Source organism: Sorex fumeus, unplaced genomic scaffold (genome assembly GCF_029834395.1).
Source record: "Sorex fumeus unplaced genomic scaffold, SorFum_2.1 ptg000010l, whole genome shotgun sequence".
NCBI classification, from domain to species: Eukaryota; Metazoa; Chordata; class Mammalia; order Eulipotyphla; family Soricidae; genus Sorex; species Sorex fumeus.
The window spans coordinates 2,297,925-2,319,428 of record NW_026606067.1 but is presented as its reverse complement, the minus strand read 5'-3'; the positions used below and the strand labels follow the sequence as shown (position 1 = coordinate 2,319,428).

The following is a 21,504-nucleotide window of genomic DNA, read 5'->3' as shown; positions in this document are numbered from 1 at the left end:
TGCGAATGCGGACTGGCTCTTATTTTTTATATTTGTACTCGTTTAAGCTGCCTTAAGTTCTGCAGTCCAAGTTCTGGTTCCTGTGGTGCTGCCCCTTCTGAACCTTGCATCCCGAGTAAGTCTTCCTGTTCCTGATAGTTCGAGCCTGACCTCCCCACATACTGTAGCCAATTTGGGTCCACTTGCAGACTGGAAACACCTCTAGGTGTTCAACTGTGACCAACCAGAGAGAACAAGAGCATGTGAGTGAGAGGTGAGTGGAGGGGGAAGGGAACGGTGGATGGGGTAGGTGGGTAGGTGAATGGATGAAGACGGATGAGTGGGAGGTGGATGGAGTATATAGGTAGGTGGATGGATGAGTTGGTGGGTGGACGGATGGATGAGTGGGTGGATGCTGGTTGGATGGATGAACAAAGGGCAGTTGGGTGGATGCACTGGATACACTAGGTGGATGGAGTCTGGGAGGGCACACCGGGCAGTGTGCAGAGGTTACTCTAGGATCTGTGCTGGTCGCTCCAGAGATCACACCTGGCCTCCAGCATGCAAACAACCACGGATGATGAATGAACAGATGGATAAAAGAACGGATGGGCTGATGTACGGGTGAATGGACGAGTGGGCGGATATGTGGATGAATGGACAGACAGAAGGATGGGTGGACAGATGGGTGAAGGGATGGTGACGGAGGAAGAGAGGCCGAGGCGCACGGCTCGCAGTGAGCAGTAGGAGGCAGTCTTCCCCAATCCCCTCCTTTTTTTCCCTCCTGTGCAGCAACCTCGGGCCCAGGACGGGCCGGAACGGGGGAATCCACGCCGGCTGGACCCAGGCACCGGCCGCCGCGCAGTCCCCGAGGTGCCTGAGGCGCGGGAGGGGGCTGGCTGCGGCGGCGGTGGCGGCGGCGGCGGGGCAACGTCCCTAACGACCCTCGTGCTTTCACTCGGGTCCGCAGAAATGGGAGGTGCCGGGGCCAGGCCCGAGCGCGGAGGAAAGGGGCGCGCGGACCAGCGGGGAGTCTCCTCCCGCCCGCACTGCGCACGCTGGCCGCGCCGAGGGGAGGGTCCCGGCGAGCGCGCGGCGGAGCGCGGGACACGGGGGGCCTCCCCGCCTCTCGAGCCGGCGCCCGGCTCCGGTCACCCCCCGAGCCGGGGACCTTCGCCCCCGGCCCGCCGCCCTGCGCGACCGCCCGGATCCCCAGCGCGAGCGTCCGCCGGCGACGTTCCCCTCTCGGCGGCCGGCCTTGGTACGCCCCAGGGGACAGATGTCTCGGGGTCTCGAGCATGTGGGGTGCTGCGGATGCCGAAGTTAAATGCAGCGCGGCGGGGGGCGGGGGGCGGGGGCGGGCCGGGCCGCGGGGCCGGACGCCGCCTGCAGGTCCCGGGGCGCGCGGGTGCGGGCGGGCGGCTCCGGGGCTCCCGGGAACAGGTAAGGGGGCCCCGCGCGGGGAACCGGGGCGCTCGGGCTGTCGAACCCGCGGTCCCCCGGCTCGGCCCAGAGGGCCCGGCCGGGACAGCGGGGCAACTTGTGGACTGGGGGTGGCGGTGGGAGTTCCGAGTTGGACCCCAGAAAGGCTGGTCGCCAGCCCCTCGGCCCTTCTCCCCGCACCGCTCCTGCCGGGGATCCCCTGGCCCGGTGCCGGGGGCCCCCGAAAGCGGAGAAACAAAAGGAGCCAAGTCCGGGCGCGCGGGATGCGGAGGGCGCGCGGGGGGAGGGGAGCGGGGTGGACAGGACAAAGGGGCTTTTTGAGGGAAGCCGAGAGGTCGGGTTTCAGGGCCCATTCCAGGCGAGCGGGGGGCTCCCGGGCCGGCCCTCCGCCGGCGGGAGGCGAGCACCTTCCCCCGAGCGCGGTGGGGAAGGAAGCGGGAGCCTTGCTTGGCCCGGACCGACCCGGCTCTCCCCCGCTCTGGGGGCGCTGGGCGGGGGGCTGCTGCAGACCCCCGAGCTCAGCGAGCCGTGGGATTCCCAGCGCGCCTGAGTTGCGCTTGGCTGGGGAAAGGGGCGGGTGGAGAGGAACCGACGGTCGCCCAGATCGTAGAGGGACTTCGGCGCTGCGAGCTCTCCCGGGCTGGGCGCGCCCCGGGAACTGTAAATCCCAAAGACCCGCGCCGTTTCTCTTCCCAGAGAGCAAATTCCAAGTGTTACAATGGTATGCGGGAAACCCCACTTCCTCACCCGCTGGGGGTTCTAGGAGACGGTGCCCTGCCTGAGGGGTGGGGCCGGGATCCCAGAGATGCCCTGGGGGGTGGGGCTGAGACCCCTTGGATGTCCGGGGGATGAAGCTGGAACCCCTGAAGTGCCGTCGAGGGTGGGGCCGCGGGACCCCAGAAATGTCCTGGGGGTGGGGCTGGGACCCTTCGGATGTCTCGGGTGGTGGGGCTGGGACGCCTGACATGGCCCTGCTGTGGGGGACTGGGCAGTGGGCCTTGGGCCCCTGACCTCTCAGACTGGTCCTGGCCATGTCTGGAGCATCGATCTTGTTGGGCGTTTGGAGTGGAACATCTGGGCAGTCCTTTAGGTTCAGGGGACCCGGACCTTGGGAGATGGGGTTTGTGTTCCACATCTTACACTCTGGGGTTCCTGGGAGAGGGGCACCTGAGAATTCCAGGGAGAGGGTAAGTGCAAATAGCTGCACATCCCTGCCCCCAGCTCAGCTCCTAACTCGGGGTGCAGGGTCCTGTGGAGGGAATCCAGGGGGACTGAACTGATGGAGAGGGGAACCCTCTGCCTCTCCATATTGCACCAGCGTGGTAGCCTCCCCGTTAGTAGAATTCCTGGCTGGCAGATTTCCTGGTTCATCACTTCCCGGCTAGACCCTGTCTCCTGCAAATAAAATTGCTGTTCTTAGCGATTCTTGATTCTCCCAAGTTCATTGTATGCATTAAAAATTAATAGTATTGTATGCATTCAAATATATACTCCGAGGCCACCGAGATGGCCCCCAGTGATGGATTCCGTGCCAAACAGGTGTCAGGCCCGTAGCCTCATCCCCCACACCACATCCTTCACCCAGGTGTGAAGGATGGTGGTCACTAAGCACTGCGGGGACTATTTTTTAAAGTGCTATGAGTTATTTCTAGAAACTTCCATCACCACCTCTTCCAACTTGCAGCTGGGCTGATGGGCAAGGTGGCGGGAAGATGCCAGCTGTCGGCCCAGTGGCCACCTCTTCAGCACAGGGGAGGCTCTTGTGAGGGCCGGGGAGCCTTGGGGTGCTTTGTGGGACCGGGCTGGGATGGCTCCTCGGGAGACCCTGAGCAGACTCAGCCCCTCCCCCTTCCAGGGACTGCTCCCTGCTGGGGCCCCTTGGCGTCAGCCCAGGAGAGGAGGAGGTGGGCAGCTGGAGGGCGCAGATTGGCATTGTTTGCAAAGGGTGTGTGTGCCCGCGCGGTGCAGGGGAATGTGGAGGTGGGTTGGGTTTGTGTATGAGGGTGATCGGGGTACAGAGTGCGGGGTCCAGATCTCTGCTCAGTCTTTGCTGCGTCCCAGTTGGTGGGTGAGGGGCTGCGCTCCGCCCCCTCCAGTCCTGAGGGTTGGGGGGAGGGGGGAGTGGGGAACCGGGCAGCGACCAGTGGAGAGATGGGGATGCGATGCCTGAGCGGGTGGGATAGGATCAGACTTGGGGGGAGGGAGGTGAGGGCTGCTGCCTTGCACCCCCACCCCTCCGCCCCCCTTCTCCCACCCCCATGCCTGCAGGTGAGGGGCCGAGCCCTCCTGGGAGGGAAAGGTCAAATTCCAGCCGGCTTCAGTTAGCCCCGGGGTCCTGGGGGCGGGGCGCGCGCCCCAGGCGGTGTTTTGTTGGTGGGAACTGGTTCCATTTTGGACTCTGGTCCCTGGGATTGGGGGTGTGGGTTCGGGGTCTTTGCATCACTGGGTTTGCCAGTGGAGTGGGGGTGGGGCTCAGGTCGGTGCTTGGTGGACTCTGTTGAGGGACAGGCAGATCCTAAGCAGGGAGGGGGTCATCTTTGAAGCTGGCAGGAGCCCGGTGGCCCGCCCCCTGCATTCCAGGCTCGCTGTCTCCCGCACCAGGCCTTTTCATCTGGCTTGGGGAGAAAGCTCAGCCTTGGTCTCTAATCTGAGTGCAAGGAACCCCTGAGGCCTTTATCCCTTTCTCGCACCCCTGGGGCTACCCCCCGCCCCCCCCCCCCCCACACACACACCTCCCCTGCGGCCCTGCCTACCTGCTCTTTTGGAAGGGAGGGAAACTGAGGCACAGTGCGCAGTGGCCCTCTGCCGGAGAAGGGCCCCTCCCAATGTCCTTGAAGACATGACCCCCTGGCTTTCTCCAGGACTTCCTCCCAGGGACCCCCTTTCTCACTGTCCCTGAACAGCCCCGGAAGTGCTGAGGCCCAGGCGCCCGGGCGCTGCCTGTCGGCAACACCTCCTGGGATTAGTTCAGGGACGGACTTGCTCGTCTGCTCCTCCCTCTGCACAAGCCCCGACAGGTCCCCAGCCCGGCCCGGCCGGGCCGCAGCCAGGGAGGGACGCGGTGTTGGGGCGGGCCGGGGCGGGCTGAGGGCCCTGGGCGAGCACAGCCTGTGGAGCTGGGACACAGTGGTGGCCACATGCGACGCCTCTCGGTCCTCTGAGCCGGGAGCAGGGGCTCCCGGACCCCAGATTCCACCTTCAACGCAGGTAAGGGTGTGGCAAAGGGGAGGCTGGGCCAAGGGGTCCAGGGGCAGCCTGGCCTGGGAGTGGGGCTGCCGGTCACCGTCACTGCCACACCCGTCCAGGGCACCAGGCAATAGGTAGGGGGAGGAGGCGACCTCTGGCCCTGGGTGGGGAGCTTGTCACTGCAGTCCCAGTTTCTACAGCAGCGGTGGCTTTTGGGGTACACAGTTGTGAGGGAGGAGGATTGACCAGAAAAATGGGCAGGAACATCCTTCATCCCTCTGCCTTTTTCTGGGGACAGTGTGCCCGCCAGTGGGCAGTTTCCTGTGGGGGGCTGAGATCCGGAGGTGTGGGGCCCCCCATGAAGGGGTTTGGGGTTCCCTGGACGGCCTTTCTCCCAACTTATGGACAGCTGTAGAGATGCAGGCCCTCCTGGTTAGAGATGGGCTGAAGCCTGTCCCCCAGTGTTGGGGCGCCAGGTTCCTGCACATTGAGGACTAATGTGCTGATTTGTGATTCCATGATGGGGTGTGGGGTGGGGGTACCTGTTTCCACTGGCTTTGTCCAAGAGGTCGATTCCGAGCCAGGAGCTGGCAAGGCCTCAGACATTGTCTTGGTTGTGCAGACCAGGAAAGGGACCAGAGGGGACCGGTGAGCCCCAAGGATCGGGCAGGCAGGTGGCAGAACCCAAGCAGGGCTGCTCCCGGCTTTACACTTGGCAGCAACCCGCCTCCCATTGAGGACTACCCACCCACCCAAGTCCCCTAACCCTGGAGGGCAGGAGCTGGAGGAGCTGTTTGTTGAGCCCCATTCTCCTCCCTGGAGTGAGGTCAAGGAGCCCCTTGGAGGCAGGGGAAGTGTGGCCACCCTTAGTGGTTAATAATTAATTAGCAAGTGTGACTAATTAAGGCTGCCTCCCACACCTCCACCTCCCCTTGACCAAAGCCGGGTTCTGGGGTGAGCTGCGGGCGCCCTGCCTCTTAGCTTGTCTGGGGGTGCTGCATGCACCCCCTGCTTGTTCTTGCTGCCAGCAGCACGACTGTTTGGGCGGGCTGCACCCTGCAGAGGCACTCTCCGTCTGGACCTGTGCCCAAGTGCCCACGCCTGTGTGTGGCCAGTCTGTAGCCTGTTTGCAGTGACCCTGAGAGCCCGACCCGGCGGAGCCGTGACTTGTTTTCGGGGCTTGGTGTTTCATGGTGGTTGCCCAGGCTTCCTGGCTCTGCCGGCGAGGTTGTTCCTGCTCTGGGTCACGCAGAGCCATGCCCTGGAGGTCTACCCGCCGCAGGCCTGTCTGTTCCCTGCGGCCCTGCGCCCCCAGGAGCAGGATAAGCTCCAGACAGAAACTCAGGAAGACTTTTGGACTATTGCTCAATGGGGCTGAGTCAGAGAGGAGGCACCGCCTCCCTCCTTCGCCTGCCCTTCCCGCCCCTGCTCCAGCTGGCCCAGGCCTCAGGGACCCTGTGAGGAGGGGGGCGTCCCCCAAGGAAAGAGGGGGTGGGCAGGGGGTGGGCAGCTGGTGTTCCGTTACCCCGCTAAGTCCTGGCCACCCAAATTCCGGGACCCCAGGAGGTTGGAGCGGGTTGTTCCCATGTTAGGGGGCACAGCCCCAGGTGCCCTTCTCACACAGCCCAGGGTCTTCCCTGGCCAAGGGATGCAGGGGTTACGAGCAGACACTCCCCGTGAGGGGTATCTCAGGCATCACTGGTGGCCCGAAAGTCCCTGGGGCTCTGACAGTATGTCCCATGGAACCCCTGAGCCCAAGAGCCGGAAGGGCAGCCTGGCCTGCAGGGGGCCCCCACACACCCTTTGCTGAGGGTCTGCCATGCTTCGGGGAGCTTTTCTCCAGCTGCAGACCAGACCACCTGTCTCCCGGGTCCTTGGATATTCCCCCTGGAGGAACTGAACCCTGCCACACACCCGACTTCCTGCTCTCCTCAGCTTTGCCCGTGGGCCGACCCCTGGGGCCCAGAAGCCACCAAGAGGCTGAGAGGGGGTCCTCGGAGCCTTCTCTCCCCAATGCTGAGCATCCGGCTCCACCTGGAAGCCAGGGCTCACAGCTCGCTTCTGTTGTTGCTCCCGACAGCTGGGGGAGTGTCAGGCCACGTACGCGTCGCAGCCAGGGTTGGGCACCAGGTCCGCCTCCCCGAGAGTCCCCATGGAGAGTAAGGATGAGGTCAGCGACAGTGACAGCGGCATCATCCTGCAGTCTGGTGAGCACCGCGGGGAATCCCCGGGCCCCCTGCCTGGCTGCAGTTCCTCAGCTGCCTGAGGCTGGGGGCTGTGAGGGCGGGGCTGGGAGACTCCGGCAGGAAAGGGCTGGGTCCTCCTGGTGTGATGCCATTTTCTCTGCTGGAGCCGTTTGAATTGCGGAGTCCAGCTTACCTGGACCGGTATTTGCAGTGTCCACGCTGGCCATTGTGAAGGTCCCCTGCCTAGTCTGGTGTTTGTGGGGAAAAGAGAGGAGGCGGGGCTCGGGAAGGGGGGAGGGGAGGGGAGCCGAGGAAGGCAGGACAGGCTGCCTTCCAGCTCTTTCCTCCTCGGCCCAGTGCTGCAGCTGTCCTCTGGGCAGTGCTGTTCTCACCAGACACAGGCTGCTGTGACTGGCCTGCACTCTGCGGGCGGGCACAAGGTTTTATGTGTGTGTGATCATGTGTGCATGTATGTGTGATTGTATGTGTGAAATAATGTGTGCATGTACGAGTGTGATTGTGTCTGTGTCTGTGCATGTATGTGTGTAATCGTATGCACATGTCTGAGCCTGTATGAGCACGTCTGCATATACGTATGAAATATGTGCATGTATGAGCATGTGATCGTGTGTGCATGCATGTGTGTGAGCATGCATCTCGTCATGTGTGCATGCATGTGTGAGCATGTGTGCATTACATGTGTCCAGGTGTGCGCTTTCCTGTGTGCGTGTTTGAGCATGTGTGTTCCCTAGGGGTAGTCAGGAAGTGTCCAGGGGCTGCAGAAATGTCTCAATGGACTCACCGTGCTTTGCATGTGGGAGCCCCAGCGTTGATCCTGGGCACTCCCAAGCACAGAGCTGGCAGGAGGACATGAATATTGCTGGGGAGCATCTCCCCCAACTAAGATAAACAAGTCTTTTATATGATTTTTTGTATTTGGGCCACTCCTCGCAGTGCTCAGAGTTTACTCCTGGCTCTGTGCTCAGGGATCACACCCGGTGGGTTTGGGGGACCACAAGGGGATCAGATCAGAGTTGGCCGTGTGCCGGGCAAGCGCCCTTCCTGACTGCTATCTCCCCAGCCCCCTAAGACAAGTTTCGGAATGAGGGTTTCCCTGGGTGTTTGCTTGTGGTCCCCCAGGCCCAGACAGCCCCGTGTCCCCGATGAAGGAGCTGACCCAGGCTGTACGCAAGCAGCAGAGGGCCCTGGAGGAGCGGCTGGAGGCCTGCCTGGAGGAGCTGAGGAGACTCTGCCTGAGGGAGGCGGTGAGAAAGGGACCCCTCCTGAGTCCCCACCCGGGGCCGGGGGAGTCGGAGAAGGCAGGACCCTGGGGACCGGGCAGGGCAGGGAGGACATGGGGGTGCCTGAGAATTGACCCGGACCAGGAGAGTCCCTGAAATCGGGGAGCAGGAGGAAGCATAAAGGAAGGCTGGAGAGGTGCAGAGGAAATACCCCTGCCAGGCCCCCAAGGGTGGGCGGGAGGGGTTGGGGGGACGTGGAGGGGCCTGGCTTGACCTTGCTTCTCCCGCAGGAGCTGACAGGCACCTTGCCTGCAGAGTACCCCTTCAAACCCGGGGAAAAGGCCCCCAAGGTTCGTCGCCGCATCGGAGCTGCATACAAGCTGGATGAGCAGGCACTGCACAGAGAGGTGAGGGTCTGGAGGTCGCCCCCAGACCCTGCGCGCGCCCTCCCTCTCCCCTCTCTCCCCCACGGGTACCCAGAGCTGAAGAAGCAGCAGCGGGGCAGTTGGGAGGAACACCAGTTGGGAGGAACACCGGGTGACCTAGCCTCGGGGTCAGGAGGAAAAGTGCGACCCCTGCACCCCAGGGTCCCTCCCTGCCTGGCTTTCCTGGACGCCCACCACCTCCCTGAAGCCCTGCCTGGCCCCCTGACTCGGCGCTCCCCCATGCAGGACCCCCTGAGCGGCCTGGAGCGCGAGCTGGCGCTGCAGCAGCAGATCGCCGAGGCGGCGCGCAGGCTGTGCGGGGAGCAGAGCGTGGGCCGCCAGGCGCGGCGGCAGCGCAAGCAGGTGGCCCTGCAGGAGGAGCGCAAACTGCAGGAGCTGCAGCGGCGAGTCGGGGAGCGGAGACGCAACAGCGCGCCCCCGCCGGCGCCCGCCTTCGCGCTTGGCCCAGGTGAGATGCGCGCTGGATGTGTCCAGGGGAGCCCGCACCGCAGCCCTGCCTCCTTTCCCATCCAAACGCAGACTGCTTTCCCCAGCAGGGTCGGAGGCGCCCAGTCTGTCCGGAGGGGCTGGTTACTGGCTCTTTTTTGGCTTTTTGGCGATGCACAGGGGCTTACTTCTGGCTTTCCACGCAGAAATTACTCCTGGCGGTGCGCTGAGGACCATATGGGATGCTGGGAACCGAACCAGGGTCGGCTGCGTGCAAGGCAAATGCCCTACCACTATACTGTCGCTCTGGCCTCATGGTTACTGGTGCTTTACGGCCGTGAGCCCGCTCAGCTTAGCGAAGCCCAGCACACTAGAGGCCAGGGTTCCATCCCCAGGTCTGCTCCCCACCCCCCAACACTGAGCTGGGAGTAACCCTTGGATGAGTACCTCTGGGTTTGGCTCCAAACAAAAGCCAAACCCCAACGCTTTGAGGGTGATTCACCCTCTCCCGTCCCCCAGGGCAGCCCCCACAGATAACCCAACATGGGGCCCCCCAAATTGCTCATCCATGTTTGGGTTGAATTCCAGCGGCATCACCACCATACCCCGTAGTTCCTAAGTCCTTCATCTTCTGAGCCTGTCCTGATGTGCTTCCACTCAGTCCCCAAGGGCCTCGGCCCAGGTGGGTGGGTGGGATGCGGCCTTGAGGTGCCGGGGCAGGTGGTCAGCTCTGACCCACGGCTACAGGTCAGGAAGGACTCAAGGCCTCATGTCTAGGGCCTGCCCACAAGCACCTATTTATTTTTATTTTGTTTTGTTTTGTTTTGTTTGGGGGTGGGGTGGGGGCACACCAATGATGCTCAGGGCTTACTTATTCCTGGCTCTGCACTCTGGAGGGCTTGGGGACCGTATGGGATGCTGGGGACTGAACCTGGGTGGGCTGCGTGCAAGGCAAACACCCTCCCTGCTGTACTGTCTGTCCGGTCCCCAACCAACCTATTTAGATCAGGGGACACCTCCAGAGTGTGGATGGACGAGGGAGGAAGCGCTTGCCCATGCCAGTGTGGAGTCCAGGTGACCCAGGCCTTTCCAGGGAGAGGAGTCTCTAGACTTTCTGCAGCCCACATGGCAGGCCAACCTCACTGACTCCCCAGGGTGCCCAGCTTCGGTGTGCCCTCGATGGCAGCTGCCAGTGTGAAAGTCCCAAGGGGCTTCTGGGCTCTGTGATCGTGAGAAGTGAGGGGCCCTCACTTGCACTCTCCACCCTGCTCCTGCCCTGCTCCAGGTCTACAGTGGCCGAGGGCAGGTGTGAAGAGCCGCACTGTGGCCTCAGTTTTCACTAATGGTACTTGGGGGGTGGGGGTGGGGATAGGTCAGGGCACGCCTGGGGCTTGGGCGAACCTGCTATGGGGGCAGGAGTTGGGGTGCTCATCCAGGAGTGGGGAGACCTGGGTGGCGGCTGACTTTGGCCCTTCAGAGCAGCCCTGCTTTGGGTGCCAAACTGGCATGCGCTGGCCCTGGCCGGGCAGGGCTTGACTCCTTCCTGGGGCCATCGGGAGGCAGGAAGCATGACCTGGACGAGTCTTTCCTGTTCTGTGACCACGCTGCCCAGCTGTGCTCTCACGGAGGAGGAAATGGAGTGGGATTAATAATTGGTCGCTAAAGGTGCTTGGAATTAAAAGACTAAAAGACAGAGAGGAAATGGCCCACTCCCTGGCCCTGCACAGGCTTCTGCAGTGGGGCTGTAATTACGCCAGGTGAGAGTGATTAGCCCATCGGCTGCAGGTGGCGGGACCAGGCAGGTGTCAAACTCAGTACACAGCGATCTTGGGACAGCTGCTTGGAATGTTTTTATCGATGGGCTGCTTTTAGCAAGACTGCTGGGAAGAACGTGCGCAGGACATTTCTGTTCCATCCGATTATGGGAGCCTAGAGCCAAAGGGGGCAGTTGGAATGTAAAACAATTTTTTGGGGGGGCTTTTGAGCCACACCCTGTGGTACTCAGGGCTTATTCCTGACTCTGTGTTCAGCGCTTACTTCTGGCAGGATTTGGGGACCATATGTGTTGCCAGGGATTGAACCTGAGTTGTGTACAAAGGAAGCGCCTTACCCACTGTAGTGTCTCTCCAAGCTTGGACTGTGCAACTTCATTTTGTATATTTACAAACTTTTGTGCTTGGGTTTCAGTTATACCCGGCAGTATTCAGGGATCACCCCTGGCAGGGTTCTGGGGACCCTGTTGGGTGCTGGGGATCAAATCCAGGTTGTCTGCATGCAAAGTAAGCACCCTACACTCTGTACTGTCTCTCCAGTCCCTGGAATGTGTGAAACTTTAAAGGAAACTTGACTTTTCATTTCATTTTCATTCAAATACTTTGATCTGTGGACTTTGTGGATGCTCAGAGCGTTCATCTGGTGCCGCCCCCAGTTTCACTCTGGGGTCAGGGCAGCGTGAGCTGAGTGATGGGTGGGCTGGGGCAGTATGGCCAAGTCTGTGAATACCCTCACTCGGATGTGTGTGTGTGTGTGTGTGTGTGTGTGTGTGTGTGTGTGTGTGTGTGTCCGTCCCCAGCTCTGCAAAGACAATGATGCTCTTATTTTTGTATTTTTGCTTTGTTTTGTTTGGGGACCACACCCAGCAGTGCTCAGGGCTTACTCCTGGCTCTTTGCTCAGGGATCACTCTTTGCTCAAGGGATCATGTGGGGTGCCAGGGATTGAGCTTGGGTCAGTTGTGTGTAATATTACTGCTATATTATTGCTGTCTGCCTGCTATGTTTTGGCTCTGGCCCCGACAGTGACATTCTCTACATGCTTTCCCCTATGAAACTTCGAGTTGCTGCTTTTAATGAAGATCAGGACTGGGGTGGTGGAGAATTTCTCCCCAATCCAGTATACAGAACCAAGCACAGGCCTCCAGCCCCAGCTGCATTGCTAGGCCATCATTCTGAGACTTCTAGTCTCTTCAACTTGACATTTATGAAAAGTAGAAATTTTTGTTCGACAGATTTGGGAGACAGATAGGAGATCTCCACAGTGGAACCCCAGAGAGGTTAGCATGAACCAAGGCTACTGTGTGTCTTCCTCGGCGCTGGGCAGTGTGCCCCGAGGCTAAGAACTGCTCTGGGTAATGCTTTTGAATTTTATTTTAGTGGTGGAACTAAAGTTGACAAATTTCAGTAGAGGGCTGATTGATAGACATGGCAGGTTTGGAGGCCGTGAGTTTAAGGCCATCAGTTCTCTGTCCCAGTCACTGAACTGGCCCATTGGAGTGAGAAAGGGGCAGATGTTATGTCAACAGATCCGTAGGGGTGCTGGAATGATGGAGCAGTGGGTAGGGCATTCAGCTGACCTGGGTTTGATCCTCAGTACCCGATATGATCCTCTGAGTGCTGCTGGTATGGCCCCCAAATAAGGATTAAATAACACTTCTTATATTTCTTTATTTTTATTTATTTATTTTTTATTAGTGAAACACCATGAGGTACAGTTGTATATTTACAAACTATTGTGCTTGGGTTTCAGTTATACAATGATCGACTACCCATCCCTCCACCAGTGCCCACTCTCCACCACCAATGATCCCAGTAGCCCTCCCAACCCTCCCAACATGGCTGTGTTTCAATAAAACTTTATTTATCAAAGTTGCCAGCCAGGCCAGAGAGATAGTACAAGGGCTAAGGCATTCACCTTGCACTGACCAACCTTAGTTCAGTTCTTTTTTTTTTTTTTTTGGCTTTTTGGGTCACCCCGTGATGCACAGGGGTCACTCCTGGCTCATGCACTTAGGAATTACTCGTGGTGGTGCCCGGGAGATCGGGAGACCATATGGGATGCCGGGAATCGAACCGGGTCAGCCGTGTGCAGGGCAAACGCCCTACCCGCTGTGCTATGGCTCCAGCTTTCAGTCCTTGGCACCCACGTAGGGTTGCCTGAACCTAGAACCAGGAGTAAGCCCTGAGTACAGCTGGGCTACCCCTCCCTCCAAAAAAACACAAAACAAACAAAAAACAGTGAGCTAACTGGGTGGCACCCCAGCCTAGAGTTTGCCAATCATCTTCTAAAGAATTGTCTAATAGCTGGAGTTGTTTCTCTTCCTTCACTCTTTCTGGATAACAACCTATGTGGTTGCTGCTCGCTGGCAGGAAAGTAGGTAAAGGTTGTGGTTAAGAGCCAGACTCGGGGCAGACTGTCTGGGCGTAGCTCCTGACTCAGTCCCTTTTGGTGGACTGACCCCGTTACCCGGCCAACCTCGTTGCCGCCACTGTTGCATGAGACTGATGACAGCTTGAGGGTTGCGTGGGTTACTGTTGCTGTACTTAGGAAACTCCGTTCTCGACACAGTGAGGAGTGCTTTGTGGGTTCCATCTCGATCACCCAAGGCTTAGACCAAGAGCTGAAAGGTTTTTGTTGTTGTCGTTATTTTTTGGTTTTATTTTTGATCCACACCTGGCGGTGCTCAGGGGTAACTCCTGGCTCTGCACTCAGAAATCACTCCTGGCAGTGCTCAGGGCACCATAGGGGATTCCAGGGATTGAACCCAGGTCAACCACAAGTGCCCTCGCTGCTGTGCTATTGCTCTGGCTCCAATAGCTGAAAGTTTGAGCACATCCAGGGGCAGTGGCAAAGGCAGGTTGCCTCTGGCGGAGTCAGGGACATACCATATCCCCAGTGGAAGAACTTTTTCTCTCCGGCCTGCCAGATCCTAATTTGAATTGGTCTCTATGCCTCTAGGCTGAAATTCCCACTGCTGTGCCCTCAATGCAATTGTCCCAAATTTGGGATGCTTTTTATTTATGTTTTTGGGTTTTGTTTTGTTATTTGGGTCACACCCAACGGTGCTCAGGAGTTACTCCTAGCTCAATCTTGGGCGTCACTCCCCATGGTGCGGGGAGGGGTGAACACACAGAACTGGGGACCGAACCCGGGGCCTCATGCTTGCAAAGCATGCTGCAGCTCTTTGCATTGAGCTATCTCCCAGGAAGATTTGGGGTCCCTCAGTTACTTTTCATCCAAAGGTCTTTGCAGAATGACTTGTTGTCTTTCTTTCCATCAGTAGGAAACACTATTAGAGGAAACCCTGGGTTTTTTTTTTTTTTTTGGTTTGTTGTTGTTTTGTTTTGTTTATGAACGGCTGGAGCGATAGCACAGCGGGTAGGGCGTTCGCCTTACAAGCGGCCAACATGGCCGACCCGAGTTCGATTCCTCCGCCCCTCTCGGAGAGCCCGGCAAGCTACCGAGAGTATTTGATATGCCAGACACAGTAACAATAAAGTCTCCAATGGAGACGTTACTGGGCCCGCTCGAGCAAATCGACGATCAACGGGAGGGCCTTTACCTTTACCTTTATGAATGGGGAAATCAAGGCGCAGAGCACCAAAATTGCTCATTCAAAATTGCAAAGCTAACTACAGAGCCAGACCTAAAATCAGATTTCCTGGGGGCAGGAGATGTAGAGAGTACAAGGCTTATGGCACTTGAATTGCATATGGCTGTCCCCAGTTCGAATCCCAAGCATCACCAGGGATGGCTCCTGAGCCCAGAGCCAGGAGTAGCCCCTGAGTATGGCCCAAAAGTAAAACAAAACAAAAACAACTCAGGTTTCCTGTGTCTTCACTCCTGTTGTTTCCCCCTCTACTCCCAAGTGGAAAGTTCATAGCCCACGGAGCTCGTGGCGGTTGTTCCCAGTGGGTTGGGGGGGTCCTATCAGGGAGCGGCCCTGGCCTGGGCTGCCCGTGCTGCTGGCGCCATGGACTCTGGGCCTGTCGACTCACCTCTCCTCTCCCCGTTGCTTTCCCAGAGCTCAGTACGTCTGACGACAGCTCGCTGTCTGACGGGCTCCTCCTGGAGGAAGGTGAGAGGGGGTTGGGAGGACGTGCGGCAGCCACAGTCCCTGCTGCACTGTGCCAGGGATCAGGCGGGGATGGCTAAGGGGGCCAGTGGGGGATGGAGGTCGGGGTGCCCCTCCTTGCTGCCTTTCTGTGCCCCACTCACGCTCAGAGGCGGGGGCCAGGGTGGGCCGTGACTGTGGGGACCTGTCTCCCGTGCTGGCAGCTCAGTTGCCTTGACAGGAATTCCGAGCCCTCATCTTTGCCTTTGCCCTGGGACTTGATTTCGGCAGGCACCTGTCGGTGGCCAAAGCGCCATCTGGCCGCTCAGTACTGTCGTTTGTGAGCTGACAGGAGGCGGGATGGAGACACGCAGCTCGTAGCCTGGTTTACAACCCCAGGATGTGCTGGGGGCTCAAAGTGGGCCAGGAGGTGGCGTGGCCTGCCTGGGGGAGGGCCCCGGCCCAGACAGAAGTAGGGCAGCAGGCACAGACGAACAGGAAAAGCAGGCACACAGGGCACCGCCGACTGTGCCAGGAGCAAAAGTCAGAACGGCCTTTCCCAGAGTGGGCGATGCAGCCCAGTCCCGCGGCGCTGGAAAGATGGGGGTCACCGTATAGCCTGAGTGCCACTGGGGGTGCTTTCCATTTGTCTATTAATAAAAGTAGATTTGGGGGGCGGGTATAAGGGCCTGAGGGATTTTTCTGGAAAAGGAGCAGTAGAACCAGTCAGTTTGGGAGCCTTTGGGTTAGGAGGTCAGAAGGGAGGAATGTTCGTTCTGGGCTCACAGAGAGCAACCTGGGGGACTTCCTGAAGGAGGCAGGCATGAAAAGGGAACAGGGAGCAAGTGTCCCAGAAGAAGACATTTGGGAGCTGGTGCCCCGATGGGGAGGAGTACCCGGCGCGGGCCAGGGAGGTTCTGGTTGGGCTGGTTCCCCAGCCACTGCCCTCACAGGTTCCTTTCACCCCAACAGAAGAGCCGCGTCTGCCAAAACCTTCCCCAGAGTCGCCAGCTCCGCCTTCTCGGCCTGTCCCTCCCCAGAACCTCGAAGGGCTGCAGCCGGCGGGGCCTGAGCCGGGCGCCCTGGAGCGGGCCCCGATTCAGAGCAGCCCCTGGAAGGAGACCAGCCTGGACCACCCCTACGAGAAGCCCAAGAAGTCCTCAGAGCCCAGCAGCGAGTCCAGGTTCGGGAGGGGTGCAGCGAGGTGGAGGATGGGGTGACCGTGGGCCGGGCCTGGCGTGAGGCCACCCCCCTCCTCTGGCTGTGGGAGACGGGGCGCCAGCTTTGGCAGGTGCACACCCCTAATTTGGGGTCACCCCCCACACTCTGAACCCGACTACCAACATTCGTGCCTCTGACCCGTATTCCATCTTTACACAGCAGCCCAGTCACTACCCCCCAGGACGGGCCCAGCGCCACTGACCTGTGGCTGCTTGAACCCACCGTCTACCATGTGATCCCTGTCCGCAATGGCCCTGGCCAGCGGCCCAGTCGCACCAGTGCCCCGGCCACCCCCGAAATGCTGGACAGGAGGAGCCAACCACAGTCATTGAGGTAAGAGGCGGGCAGAGGAGTCTGGGCTGGCAAAGTCTCCCCCAGGGTCACCAGCTCCACCTTCTTGGCCAAGGGTAGAGGGACCTGTGGCTGAGAACTTACATTCTGGGGTGCGGAGAGGCAGCTTCTAAGCAACCAGGTATGCCTGGGGCCTTGTGTTTGAGCCACAGCTCTGCTGAGCTACCCCTGAACAGCCCCTGAGTACCACCAGGTGAGACCCCCACCATGAGCCAAAGAACGGAGCTTCCGTTTGGAGGTGATGGCTTCTAGGATGTCGGGTGGGGACCTGTCACCTGTAAAGCTGTTCCTATCCAATTGTATCTCTGTCTAGTGCACCCAGATTCTTCCTCTGGCCAGACAGTCTCTAGTATCCTGGAAGATTTGGGGGTGCACCAGGGCCCGGGTACTCTGGTCATGCATGGCACTGTTCAGCCAGCAGGTCTGGGGACTCCCTGGGGCCATGTCTGGTGGTACTGGGGGACTGTAGGAAGCACCATGTGGTCCCAGGGATCGAACTGGAGGTATCTGCCATATAAGCCATCTACCCTGCACCCAGCATGCTTGGGGCTTACTCCTTACTCTGTGCTCTTGCGCTTAACTCTTTGCTCAGGAATCACTCCTGGTGGGACCATATGCTGTGCTGGGGATTGAGCCCAGGTTGGCCACAGGCAGGGCATGTACCTGCTGTGTGCGCTGTCTCTCTGGCTCCTGGTAGATCCTTTCACAGTTGTTTTACTGTTAGTCCCTGATAAAGGACAATTTCCATTTTCCACCCATATGCAGCTGATTCTCATTATTTGCAGACCTGCCTTTCCTTAAAGTCACAGCCAGTGGTGAATTAGCCAATATTGTTTGTTTTTTTAAAACAGGGGTCAAGTGCCTTAACCCCTGTACTGCCTCTCCAGCCCTGAATCGGCCAAGATTGAACCATAGCTTGTGGGGACGTGCAGGGTGAGGTCACAGGATCTTGGTGTGCTGCCTCTGGCATAGCCTGGTTGTGTTTCTGTTTTATAGTCGTTGTTGATTGTTTCTAGTCATACTGGCACTGTGCTACGTGCCCCAGGCCTGGATCTCTCCTTTCCCTGCCGCCCCACCAAGCACTTCAGCATCACATCAGGGGCCACTGGGGCCATGAAACCTCCCGCACAGAGCACGAAGCGGTGCACATGGCTCTTGGGAATGGAGGAGAGGGAGGGCTCTCGTTCCGCCAGGAGTGGAAATAAGTCAGGGCGCTGCTGCTTTCCCCAGCTGCGAGGGGACCCCGCCTGTCCTGTCTCTTGGGACGTGATACCACTTGAACGTGTGCACAAATGCCCACAAACACGCCGCGTCTCTCTTTGAGGTGACAGCTGCATTGGGCAGCCAGAGCAACGGCAGACGCAGAACCCGAGTGCCTTGGAAAGACATTTAGTGACCAGTGGTGGCGGGTGCCCACAGCCTGGTGCTGGCCCTGTGGATGTGTGATGGGTTCTTCTGCCAGTGTAAGCTGGCTCGTCAACAGCAGGGGGCCGGTACAGCCGGGCACCCTGTGCTCAAGGCTTCAGTGCCTTGGTACGGAACAGCTCTGTGCTCCTTAGCGACACGGCAGGCACAGCCCCATGTCTGGAGAAGTTGCTGAGGGATTGAACCATAGCTGGATCCGGGGTCCCTGGGCCTGGGCAGAGGCCCTTGGAGAGAGCCAGTCCAGAAGCAGCAACTTGGGATCCAGTCCTGCCTTCAGTGGGCGGGGGGCTTCTCTGGGAGTTTCAAGTGTCCAAGCTCTGGAGGTCCAGGGTCAAAGTTGTGATGGACTTGTGAGGGAAGCCTGAGTTGTCCCCCCTCCTACCCCGCCTCCCGTCTGTGGATGATAGGTGGCCTTGATTCCCTTAGACCTCCTGTTCTGAATGACAAAACTTAGTGTGCTTTTGTATTCGTGGTTTTTTTTTTTTTCGTTTCGCAGTCACACACCCGGCAGTGCACAGGGGTTACTCCTGGTTTACACTCAGAAATTACTCCTGGCAGTGCTCAGGGGACTATATGGGATGCTGGGAATCGAACCTAGGTTGGGTGCATGCAAGGCAAATGCCCTACCCTCTGTGCTATCAGTCCAGCCCCCACCTTATTGTTTTTGACTTTTGTTCTGGAGTGATTCGGGGGCATACCTGGCGATGCTCTGACTCTGACCTTAGGGGTTGTTCCTGCTGGTGCTCAGGGGACCATGTAGTGCCGGGGATTCATAGTAGGGCTCCTTCCTACAAAGCACATGTTCCAGCTGCTTCCAAACTCCGCATTCTTCTTGGTTACCTGCCACCCGCCAAGGAGAGAACACAGTCTCTCCATGACTGCAAACAGTGGCCATAAGGCCACCACGTATATCGGGACTGTGGTAGCGTGGCTGGGATGCAGGACTTGAGTGCTGAGATGTTAATGGGGCTGAGCTGTGGGTCTGGGGGAGGCTGGACCAAGCCCTTCAAGGTGGGGTGGTGAGACCCCAGGCTCCTAGAGGCTGGAAAGCCCCGCCAAGAGTTGGGGTCTCCCCGCCTCACCACTGCTGCCCTCCTCTCCGCAGGCTGGAGTCTTTCCTCCGGGCGGGCGCCGAGGGCCGGGGGCGCAGCGCCTTCCCACGCCGGCGGCCCACGCATTATACCGTCACGGTGCCCGAGTCCTGCTTCCCGCAGACCAAGCCCCCCCCGCCCCCCACCTGCCACACCTGCTCCGAGGACAGCGGCTCGGACGTGTCCAGTGCCTCCCACCCCACCTCCCCGGGCAGCAGCAGCCCCGACATCTCCATCCTGCAGCCCCTGTCCCCATCTGAGCACCCACGCCAGCCTGGGGCCTGGGGCCCCACTGGGGGCCACTCCCCGAAACTGCTGTTGCCCCCTGGATACCTCCCAGCCGGGCGCTATGTGATGGTGGCCGCCCCCGAGGGCCACCTGCTGCCGCCCGGCGAGTGGGAGCTGGGCCGCGCCGCCCAGGCCTGGGCCTACGAGGAGGCCACGGCGGCTGCGGGCCTGCGTTTGCGGCGCCTGGTGCCGGCCCCCGGCCGCCTGGGGCGCACGCCCTCCCTGAAGGACACCCCCACGGCCCGGCTCAGCAAGGCCGCTGTCTCCAGGGAGCTCGAGTCCTGGCATGAGCGGGCGCGGCTCCGGAGCGCCCGGCCACACTCGCTGGACCGCCAAGGGGCCTTCCGCGTGCGGAGCCTGCCGCCCGGGCGAGCCCTGGGACCCCGCGCACAGGTATGGCTGCAGGCAGGGGCTCTGCGTTTTCCCGCTAGGTAGGGCCAAGGGCAGAGAGGTTTCCTGCAGCTGACCAGAGACCCGGCCTCTGCCAAGGAGGAACAGGAGCAAACTCCCTTTCCTCTGTCTCCCCTGACCACCACCAGCCCTGTCTGACTCCTGGCTGACACTGACAGCCTGGATGGTCCCGGCTAGCCCAGCTGTTTCCTGTTCCCATCCCCCACACGGCTTCTCAGATGCTCCTTAGCACAGATGCTCCTCTTTGCATCACTCCAGGTTCAATCCAGGGGCTGGAGTGATAGTACAGTAGGGAGGGGCACTTGCCTTGCAACCGACCAACACCGTGTTCGACCCCCAGCAGCCCATATGGTCCCCTGAGCACAAGGCCAAGAGTAGCCCCTCAGCTTTGCTGGGTGTGGCCCCCAAACAAAAACCTTCAATCCAAGTTGTCTGACTTGGGGGCCCAGGAAGGAGGGGCTGAGTTTGCCGAAGGCCAGGCCCACTGGCCTGCTCATGCCTTCTCTGACCCCCCACCTTTTTTTTTTTTTTTTTTTTTGCTTTTTGGGTCACACCCAGTGATGCTCAGGGGTTACTCCTGGCTCTGCGCTCAGTAATTACTCTTGGTGGTGCTTGGGGTACCATATGGGATGCCAGAGATTAAACCCGGGTTGGCAGCGTGCAAGGCAAACGCCCTACCACAGTACTATTGCTCTGACCCCTGACCCCCTTTTTAGTCAGGACCCACTTGGGGACTACCCATTGTAGGGTTCAGGGGGGGTCATGCTGGCTGCCAGGGGTCAGTCAGATCCAGGGCCACCACACAGTCAAGGTATGCACTCTGTCTCCTGAGCCACACCCCCGGCCCCCTCTCGGGCACCCAGTGTACCGGGACTCAGCAGCATCTGGCAAGGGGCCCCATCCCCGAGCTTGGCTCACCTGGGCGAGAATCTCTTTCCTGTCCCTCAGGAACTGATTGGATCTGGCAGGCGAAGGAGCTCCCTGAGCCTCCTACTCCTTTGTCAGTTGTGAAGAGCCAAGTTTGGGGTGTGTGTGAGTGGTTCCAGTGACTCCCAGAAGTGCTTCCTAATGTGGGGTGTCCAGAGCCTGGGCTGGGGTGCAGCTCCGGGGGTCTGCAGCAGGCCTGCTGTCTACGCCCACTTCCTCCTGGGTCCCGGGTTGTCCAGGGCTGTACCCCGCCCTGCTACTCCTTGGAAACCTGGGTTCGCAGTAGACCTAGCTGCCCGTCCACCCCCGGGCAACAGCCTGGCAGCACCCTCTGCTGACATGATTTCCCCTTCCTGCGAGCTGCGACTTGCCCTTGGCCCAGCCCCCGCCCACCCCAACCTGCCAGACAGGGAAGGGGTGAGAAGCCAGGCGGGAGAGGGGAAGGCGGGTCGGGGAGAGAGGGAGTGGAATGTGAGGGGGGCCCCCAGCAGACAGTCTCTGGGGTGGCAGGGCCCACTACCCCAAAGGGAGGGGGGTGATGTCATGGCGCTTGTCTGGGTATTTTCCTTGATTTACTGGGGTCTGGGGTCACATCCAGCTCAGGGAATGACCCTAGGCCATGGTGGAGATGGGACCGCGGTTCCATGGACTTTCCCCCTCCCCCGGGGCCCTATCCAGTCTCTGCCCAGTCTGGGCTCTCCCACCTGTTAACCCACCTGTCCCTTGCCTGACCTGGCAGGTGCCGGCCGTGTGTGTGCTGCGGCGATCGCCTGACGGCGCCCCGGTGCAGGTCTTCGTGCCTGAGAACGGAGAGATCATCAGCCAGGTGTGACCGTGGCCAGGCCCCACCTACCTGCAAAGACTCAGCTGGGGGGCTGACACCCCCACCCCACGTGCCTTCCTCGACTCCCACACCCCTGTCGCAGGCCGATCACCTGGAGTCAAGATTTTTTTCATTGTTACTTTTTTTGTTTTGTTTTTTACTAGTTTTTGTTCAGGCATCCTGGACTTCTCATCTGCGACCTCTCCCCAGGGTCCTGCAGTATGAAATGGGC

General features: G+C 59.8%; 1 protein-coding gene across 1 annotated transcript; it reads left to right on the top strand.

Annotated features, from left to right (window-relative positions):
- The first annotated feature begins 2,087 nt into the window (after positions 1–2,087).
- On the top strand, positions 2,088–21,304 carry INAVA (innate immunity activator). The gene is made up of 10 exons (XM_056110738.1): positions 2,088–2,143; positions 6,689–6,815; positions 7,935–8,059; positions 8,326–8,442; positions 8,707–8,929; positions 14,706–14,759; positions 15,708–15,918; positions 16,116–16,289; positions 18,838–19,504; positions 21,189–21,304. The coding sequence occupies exons 1-10, from the start codon at positions 2,141–2,143 to the stop codon at positions 21,279–21,281; spliced, it is 1,794 nt and encodes a 597-aa protein (XP_055966713.1). The 5' UTR covers positions 2,088–2,140; the 3' UTR covers positions 21,282–21,304.
- The last annotated feature ends 200 nt before the right edge of the window (positions 21,305–21,504 follow it).